The sequence below is a fragment of the Lithobates pipiens genome, unplaced genomic scaffold (assembly GCF_037356315.1).
Source record: "Lithobates pipiens isolate NorthernLeopardFrog02 unplaced genomic scaffold, aLitPip1_a1.2 Scaffold_8, whole genome shotgun sequence".
Classification (NCBI taxonomy): domain Eukaryota; kingdom Metazoa; phylum Chordata; class Amphibia; order Anura; family Ranidae; genus Lithobates; species Lithobates pipiens.
Window position 1 is genome coordinate 650,642,465 of NW_027507903.1, and position 14,254 is coordinate 650,656,718.

The 14,254-nt window shown below is 46.9% G+C and overlaps 1 protein-coding gene across 2 annotated transcripts in view; it reads left to right on the plus strand.

Moving 5' to 3' along the window:
• Window positions 1-13,621, plus strand: part of LOC143961705 (uncharacterized) — a 222,122-nt gene extending 208,501 nt beyond the window's left edge. For both annotated transcript variants that reach the window (XM_077471024.1, XM_077471025.1), the window contains exons 12-14: window positions 5,418-5,575; window positions 10,252-10,361; window positions 12,684-13,621. In XM_077471024.1, coding sequence (XP_077327150.1) covers window positions 5,418-5,575; window positions 10,252-10,361; window positions 12,684-12,822 — 407 coding nt within the window. In that variant the 3' untranslated portion in view covers window positions 12,823-13,621. The remainder of the gene's footprint in view (window positions 1-5,417; window positions 5,576-10,251; window positions 10,362-12,683) is intronic.
• Window positions 13,622-14,254: the final 633 nt, after the last annotated feature.

A 14,254-nucleotide genomic window follows, 5' to 3' on the forward strand; every position in this document is an offset into this window, starting at 1 on the left:
ACCGCTGCCCTATACTGCAGCAGTCCTTCATCGGTATAGGGACTGACGTACAGTCTGCTAATCACTCACACACAACCTACTTGGTCCACAAAAGTCCTTATAAGGACTGGTAACTTGGTCTGTCTAGGGTGCTACAGTACATAGGGTTGAGTGAGGTACAGTCTGCCATTCTATAAGGACTGGTATAGGTCCACAATACATAGGGTTGAGGTGCACCACTGCTGACCGCTGCCCTATACTGCAGCAGTCCTTCATCGGTATAGGGACTGACGTACAGTCTGCTAATCACTCACACACAACCTACTTGGTCCACAAAAGTCCTTATAAGGACTGGTAACTTGGTCTGTCTAGGGTGCTACTGTACATAGGGTTGAGTGAGGTACAGTCTGCCATTCTATAAGGACTGGTATCTGTCCACAATACATAGGGTTGAGGTGCACTACTGCTGACCGCTGCCCTATACTGCAGCAGTCCTTCATCGGTATAGGGACTGACGTACAGTCTGCTAATCACTCACACACAACCTACTTGGTCCACAAAAGTCCTTATAAGGACTGGTAACTTGGTCTGTCTAGGGTGCTACTGTACATAGGGTTGAGTGAGGTACAGTCTGCCATTCTATAAGGACTGGTATCTGTCCACAATACATAGGGTTGAGGTGCACTACTGCTGACCGCTGCCCTATACTGCAGCAGTCCTTCATCGGTATAGGGACTGACGTACAGTCTGCTAATCATTCACACACAACCTACTTGGTCCACAAAAGTCCTTATAAGGACTGGTAACTTGGTCTGTCTAGGGTGATACAGTACATAGGGTTGAGTGAGGTACAGTCTGCCATTCTATAAGAACTGGTATCGGTCCACAATACATAGGGTTGAGGTGCATTACTGCTGACCGCTGCCCTATACTGCAGCAGTCCTTCATCGATATAGGGACTGAGAGTTTTGTCCCAGGGTCATTTAAAAAATTACAGGCAGAGGAAGAGGCAGGCCCTTCCGCAGGGGTGGTAGGGGTAGGGCAGGAGCAACAGGCTTGAGCCAAAGTGGGAAGTTGCAGAAGGTGCGTTCAATTACTTTAAAGGACGCACCAGACTTGGTTGAGTGGCTCCCTCAGCCTTACTCTTCTGCACCCTCCTCATCCTCTCGATCTGCACCCTCTTCTTCACTCTCTGCTATGTGCACCCCCAAAGACACTACCACTAACAACACCACCACCACCACCACATACCTTCCGCTTGAGTCACAGGAATTATTTTCCGATCCATATCAAGACATTTCTGATACGCAGCCACTCTTGGTATTGGATCAGGAAGAGGTGGCAGCAACAACCGCTACTCAGCAGTCTGACGACAGTACCCAGATCAGCCCAAGGAGGAGGTTGGTCCCCGGTGTTGCTGCCTACTCTGAGATCTCTACATATAGTGGTGGGGAAAGTGACGTTGATGATGACGTGTCTAGTGATGTCACGTGGGTGCCCACAAGAGAGGAAGAGGAGGGGAGTTCAGAGGGAGAAATGGACCAGCAGATAGGGAGGAGAAGCAGCAATAACTTACATTGCACAGGAGGGACAAAGCAGACTGCAAATGTATCAGGAGCGAGTCATTGACCATATACTATCACATCTGGCGCTCCCAGGACACCGGCACATGGTTCCGCAGTGTGGGCTTTTTTTAACGTGTCCGCTGCTGACAATAGCGTTGTCATCTGCAATCTTTGCAGTCAACGCATTAGTCGCGGTAAGCCCAACACTCACCTAGGGACGACCGCCTTAAGAAGGCACATGAGCAGCCATCACCGAGCCGAGTGGGAGCAACAGGACACACAAAGCCACACTCCAGGCTCTCACCGTCCAGCCTCGTCTTCTACTTCTCCTTCTCCTCTCTCCTCACAATTGTCCTCCACTCCACCTTCCACCACGCCAAGCTCACATTTTTCTGCAAAAAGGCAGGCTTCCATGGGCCTAATGTTTGAGCGTAAAAAAATGATGACACCGGATAACCCTCTTGCCCAACAGTTGATGGCTGGCTTGTCAGAACTGATAGCCCGCCAACTACTGGCATATAAACTGGTGGACTCGGAGGCCTTTCGCAAATTTGTGGCCATTGGAACACCACAATGGAAGGTCCCAGGAAGGAAGTATTTCTCAGAGAAGGGCATCCCAGAGCTATATGGCCATGTTCAGCGGCAAGTGAATGTATCTCTGGCACACAGTGTCGGTGCCAAGATACATCTGACCACAGACACGTGGTCTAGCAAACATGGGCAGGGAAGGTATATAACTTTTACTGCCCACTGTGTGAACCTTCTGACGGCCGTCAAGCATGTAACCCGTGGCACCTGTGTAGATTTGGTTTTACCGCCACGGATTGCATGCAGGCCTGACTCTTCTTCTCCTTCTCCTCCTACTCCATCCTCCTCCCTCTCCTCCTCAGCTGACTCCTCCTTTTCCACTGCTAGCGTCTCTTCTGCTGCGCCGCCCAAGCTCCCCAGAACCTATTCGACATGTCAGGTGAGACGTTGCCATGCCGTGCTGCGTCTGTTGTGCCTGGAAGCCAAGAGCCACACTGGCCCGGCACTCCTTTCAGCTTTGCGTTCACAGGCAGATCAGTGGCTAACACCGCTCAATTTGACAGTTGGAAAAGTGGTGTGTGACAACGGTGCCAATCTGCTTAGCACATTGAAACAGGGCAAAATCACGCACGTGCCATGCATGGCACATGTCTTAAACTTGGTCGTGCAGCGATTCCTTGTCAAATACCCTGGGGTCCAGGACATCTTGCGGCAGGCAAGGAAAATCTCGGGCCATTTCAGAAGATCTTACACGGCCATGGCTCGCCTTGCTGACATTCAGCGGCGACACAATCTGCCGGTTAGACGTCTTATTTGCGAATGCCCGACGCGATGGAACTCAACCTTCTATATGCTTGATAGGCTGCTCCAGCAGAAACGTGCAGTTAACGTCTACCTGTATGAACTCTGCGGCAGAACCGGTTCTGGGGAGCTGGGGGTTTTTTCACCACGCCAGTGGCTGCTCATGCGCGACGCATGCAGACTTCTGAGGCCATTTGAGGAGATCACCAAACTGGTCAGTCGCAGCCATGGCGCCATTAGTGACATAGTACCTTATGCCTTCTTTATGGAGCGTGCATTGCGTCGTGTCATTGATCAAGCTGTGGAGGAGCAGGAGCGGGAAGATGAGGAAGTCGCAATGCTGGATGAATTCCCAGGGGGGGCTACTCTATCTGAGACAAGTCAACAACAGGAGTCTGAAGAGGAGTCAGAGGAGGATGGTGCCGGGGCGGATGAGGAGGAGCAAGAAGAGCATGCATTAAAGCTTTCTGTGATCCCTGTTGTGCGTGGATGGGGAGAGGAGAATGAAGAGGACGATATTATCCTGGATGATGAGCAGGAGCTAGGCCATGACACCGCTTCCACTTTAGTGCAAATGGGGACCTTCATGCTCCAGTGTTTTAATAGGGACCCCCGTATAAAAAGCATAAGGGTCAAGGACCAGTACTGGGTGGCAACGTACTTAGACCCCCGGTACAAACACAAAATGGCGGAAATGTTACCGCCGTCACAGAGGGCTGTATGCAGAATGCAGCACTTCCAGGCCTTGCTTCGAGAAATGCTGCATTCTGCTTTTGCGTGCGCTGGCAGAGGAGCAATTCCCACTCCCAGAGAAGGAGTTGCGGGTACCAATTCAACAGCGCCTGCAAGAAGAGGCCGGTTTGAAGATGTGTTGGTGACTTCGGATATGAGGTCATTCTTTCAGCCGACCCATCGTCAGGTGTCATCCGGATCCAGCATCAGGGAACGCCTAGACCGTCAGGTGTCCGACTACATCGGGTTAACGGCCGATGTGGACGCTCTGAGGAGTGATGAACCCCTGGACTACTGGGTGGGCAGGCTTGACCTCTGGCCAGAGCTTGCCCAATTTGCAATCGAACTGTTGGCTTGCCCCTCATCCATTGTCCTGTCCGAAAGGACGTTCAGCGCAGGGATTGTGACCGATAAGCGTACTCGCCTAGCTCACGACAGTGTTAACTACCTCACATTTCTAAAAATGAATGAGGCATGGATCTCGTAGGAATTCAACACATGTGACCAGTAGACCATGTATATGTCTATAAGCAATTGTTTTAATCGAGCGCAGAGACCTTCTTTCTTCATCTGGCTCCCTTCCTTGTCCAAAAAAAGCACACCGTACTATATGCCCGTACCCTCCTGTTTGAAGAGGTTGAGCGGTGTCATATTTCTACTGGGGCTGCTTATTATGAGGGGCTCCCACCATCCCTGTGCTGTGCTGACATCCTCCTGGGGCTGTACCTCTGCTGTGCATATTTTGAGGTGCTCCCACCATCCCTGTGCTATGCTCATTATGAGGGGCTCCCACTATCCCTGTGTTGTGCTGACTTACTCCTGGGGCTGCTTATTATGAGGGGCTCCCACCATCCCTGTGCTATGCTGACATCCTCCTGGGGCTGCTTATTATGAGGGGCTCCCACCATCCCTGTGCTATGCTCATTATGAGGGGCTCCCACCATCCCTGTGCTATGCTGACTTCCTCCTGGGGCTGCTTACGGTGCAGGCGTCAGTGCTGTATATCACGCTGCTGATGTCAGTGCTCTCTGTCACGGTGCTGCTGTCAGTGCTGTATATCACGGTGCTGGTGTGAGTGCTTTATGTCACGGTGCTGCTGTCAGTGCTGTATATCACGGTGCTGGTGTGAGTGCTTTATGTCACGCTGCTGATGTCAGTGCTCTCTATCACGGTGCTGCTGTCAGTGCTGTATATCACGGTGCTGGTGTGAGTGCTTTATGTCACGCTGCTGATGTCAGTGCTCTCTATCATGGTGCTGGTGTCAGATGACTCTATCACGGTGCAGGTGTCATTGCTATATGTCACGCTGCTGGTGATCATCTCCTGCACCCTCTTCTTTGCCTACCCTGGTCCCTGACCTTTCCTCTCCTCCATTGCCTTCATGCACTCCACAGTCCTGAATTGTCACAACAATTTCCCATATAAAAAAAGAATGCTTGTAGTTGTCGATCCCAGATTCACCTCATACATGTGTTATGTCACTGGCCATGTGGTGGGACTATGTTTGCACAGCTAGTAATTATTTTGTGGCTGCAAATTTGACCTGTAGGTTTGCAAAGTTCACCTCCCATTGAAGTCAATGGGGCCCGCCACGAACGTTCTGGTCTGCGAACTATCGGCCCCGTTCGCGGTCCGCGTTCGCGAAACGTCCCGTTGGAAGTTCGTCCATCACTAGTCTTAAGTATGATATTTAGAAAGTTTCATTCTGATTGCGTTTGGTATAACAGTTATTCAGCTTCACGTTTTTTCCGCAGCATTGTTTTGGGTTTGAGATCTCAGAACTGACTTCATTGTCTTCTCCTCTCTTCCCAGTGATCCGGGATTCCTGCACCAGCTGCCCCAGTGGATGGCAACTAATTAAATCCAACTGCTACTATTTCCAGGCCAATGGAGAAACCTGGACTAGGAGTCGGGAGGAATGTGAAAAGCGTAGTGGCGTCATGCTGATCCTGAGGGACAAAGCTGAGCTGGTAAGTGTCGCACCTACCTCTGGATGATGAGAGTCCACCGTTCATCACCAAAAGCCAATCAGATTCTACATTTCCTTGAGGCAAGCTAGTGAAATAATGCTCAAAGAATGAACCCCATGTGCCCAGATCTGTATGGATATACTGCATATATATATATATATATATATATATATATATATATATATATATACAAGTATCTCACAAAAGTGAATACATCCCTCACATTTTTGTAAATATTTTATTATCTCTTTTCATGTGGCAACCCTAAAGAAATGACACTTGTCTACAATGTAAAGTAGTGAGTGTACAGCTTGTATAACAGTGTAAATTTGCTGTCCCCTCAAAATAACGCAACACACAGCCATTAATGTCTAAACCACTGGCAACAAAAGTGAGTACACCCCTAAGTGAAAATGTCCACATTGGGCCCAAAGTGTCAATATTTTGTGTGGCCACCATTATTTTCCAGCACTGCCTTAACCCTCTTGGGCATGGAGTTCACCAGAGCTTCACAGGTTGCCACTGGAGTCCTCTTCCACTCCTCCATGATGATGCCACAGAGCTGGTGGATTTTAGAGACCTTGCGCTCCTCCACCTTCCGTTTGAGGATGCCTCACAGATGCTTAATAGGGTTTAGGTCTGGAGACATGCTTTGCCAGTCCATCACCTTTACCCTCAACTTCTTTAGCAAGGCAGTGGTGGTGTTGGAGGTGTGTTTGGGGTCATAATCATGTTGGAATACTGCCCTGCGGCCCAGTCTCTGAAGGGAGGGGATCATGCTCTGCTTCAGTATGTCACAGTACATGTTGGCATTCATGGTTCCCTCATTGAACTGTAGCTCCCCAGTGCCGGCAGCACTCATGCAGTCCCAGACCATGACACTACCACCACCATGTTTGACTGTAGGCAAGACACACTTGTCTTTGTACTCCTCACCTGGTTGCCCCCACACACACTTGACACCATCTGAAACAAATACATTTATCTTGGTCTCATCAGACCTCAAGACATGGTTCCAGTAATCCATGTCCTTAGTCTGCTTGTCTTCTGCAAACTGTTTGTGGGTTTTCTTGTGCATCATCTTTAGAAGAGGCTTCCTTCTGGGACAGCCATGCAGACCAATTTGATACAGTGTGCAGCATATGGTCTGAGCACTGACAGGCTGACCCCCCACCCCTTCAACCTCTGCAGCAATGCTGGCAGCACTCATAGGTCTATTTCTCAAAGACAACCTCTGGATATGACGCTGAGCACCAACACTCAACTTCTTTGGTCGACCATTGCGAGGCCTGTTCTGAGTGGAACCTGTCCTGTTAAACCGCTGTATGGTCTTGGCCTTCGTGCTACAGCTCAGCTTCAGGGTCTTGGCAAACTTCTTATAGCCTAGGCCATCTTTATGTAGAGCAACAATTCCTTTTTTCAGATCCTCAGAGAGTTCTGAGCGAGTTTGGGGTGGATGAACTTGACTGGCCTGCACAGAACCCCCCGCTCGTGGCTCTGACAGCACCACAACACCCTCCCCCCCCCCCGTGTGTGGCTCTGACAGAGGGGATTTACCGCAGCAGCTCTCCAATGCACCAGAGCGGCGGCAACCTCCACTCCAATGTGTCTCCTCCCCTCCTCTTCCTAAGCGCCAAGCATCCAATAGGGTGGCCTGGCGCTTTGGCCAATCAATAAACAGGTCTGACGCCCTGCCTCCTGATTGGCAGGGAGGATGGTTTGTGTGAAAATAGCGATAATGTATTTATTATCGTCGCACAATTGAGTGAGATCAGGGCGCACTCTCTGCACCCCAAGCCCACCCTATTTTGGAGCCTATTGGAGCCTCTGGCTCTAATCAGGTGCTTCAAAAAGTACCACCCCCGCCATAGGAGTCCATGTATCTGGCTTCCTGAAAGGGGCCAGGCTCATGGATGGGGGGGGGGGTGGCGCCCCTGCACCCAAAGTGCATGGGCTGCCACTGAGTATTAGTATATAGTTACTTAATGTAGTTCAATTTGGTAATATGTGTTCATATTAGTAGATGTTTGGTTATATGACATTACATGATCAGCACATTACTAAAGTGTTACATGTGGGATTGTGAATCAAACTCCATATATGACTCTCGGAGTTAGTATCTCCTTTTGTAGAGCATATTGCTGAAGTTAGCAGAAATCAATGTGCGCCATACACGGTTCTACGTTTTTGTGAGGTTATTCCGTTCACGTGTAACTTATAAAACCAACGCTTCCATATTGAACGTCAGACAGAAACACACACACACCCAATAGGAGAGATGACACAGACATATTTATACAAAGACTTTGACAAGTTGGAACAGCTGAATTCCCCCAGAAGTCTAAAGCCCCGTACACGCGATCGGATTTTCTGGCGGGAATTGTGTGATGACAGGCTGTTGGAAGAAAATCTGACCGTGTGTACGCTCCATCGGACAATTATTGTCGGATTTTCCACGGACAAATGTTGGATGGCAGGCTTTAAAATTTTCCGCAGACAAATGTCTGTTGTCGGATTTTCTGAGCGTGTGGACACAACTCCATCGGACAAAAGTCCAAAGTACAAACATGCATACTCAGAAGCAAGGATGAGCTGGAAGCGTTCGGTCTTGTAAACGAGCATTCATAATGGAGAATTAACATTTGCGACGTGGCAAATTGGGAAATCTGGAAATGCAGCGCACGATTCTCTTCTTCTTTAATGGGATAATAATGAAGTTGCTTTGCTGGTGATACTGATGGAGTTCTGCCAAACATATTTTCAAAGGCTTTTTTTTTTTGTGATATCTAGAATAATATTATTATGCTTTTTTTTTTTTGGTGCAAGTTACCACAACACCATTATCCCGTAGTTTTTTTTTATATCAAAGATACAACTATGTTGGTGTCTCTTGTTCATTTTACATTGTCAAGTATTATTCTACACAATATTTTTTATTGTGCATTAAAAAAATAAAACAACTATAATTAGACATGATATCTGCCAATAGAACTTAACCAAAAAGTGCGTTCTGTGCATCCAAAAATATAGAAAATATACCAAATCAAATCATTATTATTCAACCAAAAAATAAAATAAAAGCCTCATGCATTTGTCCTGCTTCTTAATATAGGGGGGCAGCAATGCCAAGAGTTGGTGAAAGCAGGGGTCCATCATCCGGAGATAATACCGAAAATAATCTGGATTATTCTCCTGGAGCTCCTGCAGCAAAGGCATATGACATAATTGGTCACCATTAATAAAGCAACCACTTTTTGGTCCAATAAATCCTACTCCTCCTGTTCCTGGACTGGACTTGGGCCAAAGCAATGACTCCAAGGCCAATCATAAATAACACGTTATCTCCTCCGATTCTGCAACACGGCTTGTTTGATGAACGGCCGTTCAGAAACTAACTGAAAAGCGCGAAATGAAAAGCGCAAAATGAAAATCGCAAAATGAAAATCACGAATCAACACTCCCCAAACTTCTACCAACACGAAATTAGCAGAAGGAACCCAAAGGGTGGCGCAAAAGAGCTAAAAAAGTCTGAGGTTTTGCCTGCGGAAAAATATGATCGTGTGTACGAGGCTTAAGAACGTCATTTCCTGCTTCTTTTTGGTTACACAAGACAGCATGGAGACAGAAGGCAGCAGCCATGAAGCGCACATGCTTTTATAAGCTTATTACAGCTTTATGACTATTTATTTTATTTCATATATTTTTACCTACACTGAACTGAACTATTATACTTTTTACATTCTTTTTATGATGCCAACTGCGTGACAATAAACTCAGACTTTGTTTCAAGTCAGTCTGACTATCAATACTATTCATCCAGAAACTCCCTTGAGATACAAGAATATTGCATATTATTTTTATTCTTCAGATTTAAAGCGGTAGTAAACCCGCACATTTTTTTTTTTTTTAAACCTGCAAAGCAAAAGGCATAATCAGCTAGTATGCACCGCATACTAGCTCATTATGAAATACTTACCTTAGAACGAGGCCCCGACATCTGGCCCGATCCACGCCGAGGGAGCTGACATGCTCCCTCGGCGTTTCTTCCGGGTATCGCGGCTCCGGCGCTGTGAGTGGCCGGAGCCGCGATATCGTCACTCCAGCGCATGCGCGCGGGAGATTTCACTCCGGCCAGCCGGCCACTGCCGGATTTTCAGGCCGAGAATCCCCTTGTGCGCATGCGCCGCTGCAGTCAGCGGCGCATACCGAGGGGAATATCTCCTAAACCGTACAGGTTTAGGAGATATTTTTTTTACCTACAGGTAAGCCTTATTATAGGCTTTCCTGTAGGTAAAAGTTAAAAAATCGAGTATACAATCACTTTAAAGCTCAATCATGAGTTACTCTATGAGTAAGCCCTGTTGGGTGACGCACATTAATGGTAGGTCCCATGGGTGGAGACCGCCTGTGTGGTCGTTAGTTCCAATAAATCAGGATTCCAGGATTTTTTTCTTCTTGTATGGAAAGAGTCGTTACAGTCACCTACTGAAACATTTAAACAAATAAAGAAGTTGCAATGTGATTGTTCTGCTTAAAATGACTCTTTATCTAAAATAATAGGAGGGCACAACAGGAGAAAAATAAGTTGTAGTCGTTATAGTGATATATGATTCCTCTACTTCATTCTAGCGTATGTGTTCTATATATTTCTGATGACCGTTTCTTTATTGATCCAGGATTCTCTGCTGCCAACCATAGGAAGTGGGAGATACTGGTTAGGACTGAGGAGGGACAGTGCAAACATCAATCATTGGCTGTGGGCAGATGGGAGCAGCCTTTCATTCAGGTGAGGTCTTCCAGGTGTGATAGAAACACTACATAAGTTCTGACACCATTAACATCGTAATTAACGCCTTCCGCTGGATTGTAGACTTCTCCATGCTTTGTTCCAAGAGAGTCACCAGGCCCCTCCTGGAATCCAGCTCCTTCCCCCATCAGAGTCTCCATCCCCGGCTCTCATTCCTGGGCAGCTTCCACCTACTTCCAGAAAGGACAGCTTTTGATCCAACACCAGGCCTCCATTAGTAAGCATATGTTAGGCCCCAAACATGTTGGGAAGTCACCCTCTAGGACAGGGGTAGGGAACCTTTTTGGCTGAGAGAGCCATGAACGCCACATATTTTAAAATGTAATTCCACGAGAGCCATACAATATGTTTAAAACAAATTTTTGTTTTTTTAATCGATTGACTAATTTCAATTATAACTGTAATATCCAAGTCATCTCCCCCAGTGTAATATCCGCATCTCCCCTATGATTGTTTGCTTGCTTACCACTACACAGGCAGGCAGATCCACGAGCAGTTGAGACGGGTGATGATGACGTCAGCACGGCGCTCACCAAGGCCGCCGCCAGGTGTACCAAGATGGCCGCCGCTCCGGAGCTAGGCCGAAGCTGCGGCCTTTCCTATGGGCTCAATCCACAGATCTGCACACCACGCAATCTGCCGATTGAGAGGTGAGAGCCAGATGCAGCCATCAAAAGAGCCACATCTGGCTCGAGAGCCATAGGTTCCCTACCCCTGCTCTAGGAGCACCTCGAGAGAGTTACCAGCCAAGACATTCACCATTAACCAGTGGGGGATGATCCTGCCTGTAGGCCTTGGGGCATACTGTATTCTTGGGCCCCACACACTTACAGAAAGAAGCACCTCCTTCTCACCCAGTGGTGCGGCCTGTTCCTACTTGCCCCAACATATGACTATGAAGTCCTTTTGATCAAGTTGCACATCGAACACACTTATTCCACCATCTTGTCCTTGCCTCAACTCACTGAACCAGGTTGTCTTCTGCCCAAAGACACAGAGAACAGCTCCCATATTTTACATTAATCCCTAGGGGCGCTCTGTACCGCAGAAGGCTCCAACATGGAGCCCACCTACCACTAAGTGGGGAACATGAAGTACTAAACTGTCCCCTCACTACCAGAGGCCCCATGAGGGCCGTCTTTAATATTGGTTGGACCCAGGGCAAAACTTTTCTTGCCCCCCCCCCCCCCCAATGCAGTTTTGCTCTCCACCTGCTCTGAGACATATAATAAATAGCAGCTAGACTCAATATCAGTTTACTGAATTAAATCAGGCAGCTATTCCGGTTGGTTGCCAGAAGTTACAGTGTATCATTATCGCTCACTGATTGGTTGTTAGAGGTTACAGCACACATTACAGCTCACTGATTAGTTGCTAGAGGTCACAGCACATGATTTCTGCTTGTTGATTGGTTGTTACAGATTACTGTGGATATGACCCCGGAGGGGGGGGGGGTATTTACATATGAATGCCACTGCTATTTTCATATGAATGCCGGTAATGCAGGTGAGTCATCTGTACACAACAATAGGATAGAGCAGGGCAGCATTAGTAGCAGCACTTCACACTGAGATATTGGGACACAGCACAGGACTAAAACCTCAAGGGACGAGGGAATTTAAGGCAGGATAGTTGGCAAGTATGAGACAGCTGCTTTGGGCCCCACAACAATGACAGGGCCCAGGGCAGCTGCCCCCTTTGCCCTGCCTTAAAAACGGCCCTGGGCCCCATCACCAGCCAACATCAACGCTTCCTCTGTCAGCAGGCTGCTTCTCCTTCTTACGCACACTTCTTTCTTTGCAGGGATGAGAAACAGAGAGATTGTTCCCTCCATACAGAGCTCTGGATTGTGGCTGGACACAGCCGATAAGCAGGTCCCGGCTCGGACTTGCTGACAGACTTCTGCTGTGTACAATCATAGTGGATGATGGGTGGAGGGTGTGCGCTCCCTAAACCCGGGATGTAGGCAGTGATGTACCAGTCCGTTGCTTTGCCTACAGCGGCCCCTCGTCCGCAGTACAATGCAGGCGGGCATTAAGTGATTAAAGTCTACCAAGACTTTTTTTGATTTTGAATAAAACATTGGTTCTGAATCATCCCAGAAGACTCCTGAGATCACATAACAACCATAATGAGGCCATTACAAAGCTACTGAAGAGATTTTGGTGGATCTTGCTGTGTTCGCTTAGGTCTAAAATATTTTTTTTAATCAAGTGAATGAGTAATTTGGAGGCAGATTTGTTGATTTTAGTAGCAATTAAAAAATATATTCTTAAAGGGTATTGTTCCTGTTTTTTACAGTCCCTGGAATACGGGAGAACCCAATAATGACAGAGGCATAGAACATTGTGCAGAGATCCTGGGAGGATCACAATCAATGAATGACCGCAACTGTGAGGACAAGATTGGCTACATATGTGAAAAAGCATGGACCTGCTGAGATACACAGCCCACTATGCCATACCTGAAAAAGATCCAAAGAAAAGCATATCTCACCTGTTTATTGTCTGTTCATTCCTGTCTACAGATTGCCATAATAGTAATAGGAGGTTAGGTTCTGGTAAGGTTCGGCAATGGAGTCTTGCGTGGAGAGCGTGCATACTGGATTATTGTTTTCTTTGAAACAATTGTACCTGCTAATTCCAGGTCTTTCTGAAGCTCTCCACAAGGGATCCGCGGCTCTTGGACAACTCCTGATAATTGTTTTCACTCCTCTTGCGAGGGGCACCTGGTCGTGGCTGGTTTATGGTGAAATGATGTTCTTTCCACTTCCGGATTATGGCCCCAACAGTGCTCACTGGAACATTTAGAAGTTTATAAATCCTTCTGCACCCAATGCCATCAGTGTGTTTTGCAACAATAAGTTTGCGAAGGTCTTGAGAGAGCTCTTTGCTTTTACCCATCATGAAATGTTTCTTGTGTGACACCTCAGTAATGAGACACCTTTTTTTAAGGCCATCAGTTGCAACTGATCCAGCTGATATTAATTTACACTGTAAAGGGGCAGGATCGCTTTATAATTACTGATAGATTTCAGCTGGTGTCTTGGCTTTCAATGCCTTTTTGCACCTCCCTTTCTTCATATGTTCAATACTTTATCTATTTTTTTACACATAACTGAATTTCTGAACGTATTCGTTTTGGTGTCTTTGTATGTATGGATTGCATGTGTTGTTACTGACATGGGGTGAAAATTTCATGTCAATGGCATCTTTACCAATATATTTACCTAGAAAAACGGTGATGTGTTCAATACTTATTTTACCCACTGTGTGTATATAAATATATATATATATATATATATATATATATATATATATTCAACTGTATATTAAAAAGACCAAAGGGGGCAAATAAGAGAAGTTCACTGGTGGTGATTGCATACCCTTTAATCCCGAAACTCCCAACTACTAAACCCTGGACCCCGCATTCACTATATCTAATCTCCCACAGAACATGGAAATGCAATTATTTTAGTAAATAGAAACTTCTAAATACTTTTTCACATCAGCAGTATATAGGAGTCTTGTGACTTCTTTCAGCGTCTGGTTAAAGCTTGCAGGAGGAGTTTTCATTCTACTCTGACTGTCCTATGAGGCTGCAGGACCCCTGACCCTGTGTCTGCACAGTGCTGATTGGCCCTGTGGTGATCACATGCACTCTCCCAAGAGGAAAAAAAAACTCTCTAGCAATACACATCAAACTGAGCATGTGCAGAGTGACTGCCAATGGCTCTGTTATATCAGGAGATGGATTGGGGACGCTGGAAGAAAGGGAGGATCACAGAAGACAGGATCGAACAGCCTTTTTACACAATGCAAGGATTAACCCCTAAGGTTCCACAGTGAATATAACAAGCATGCTTTACTGCA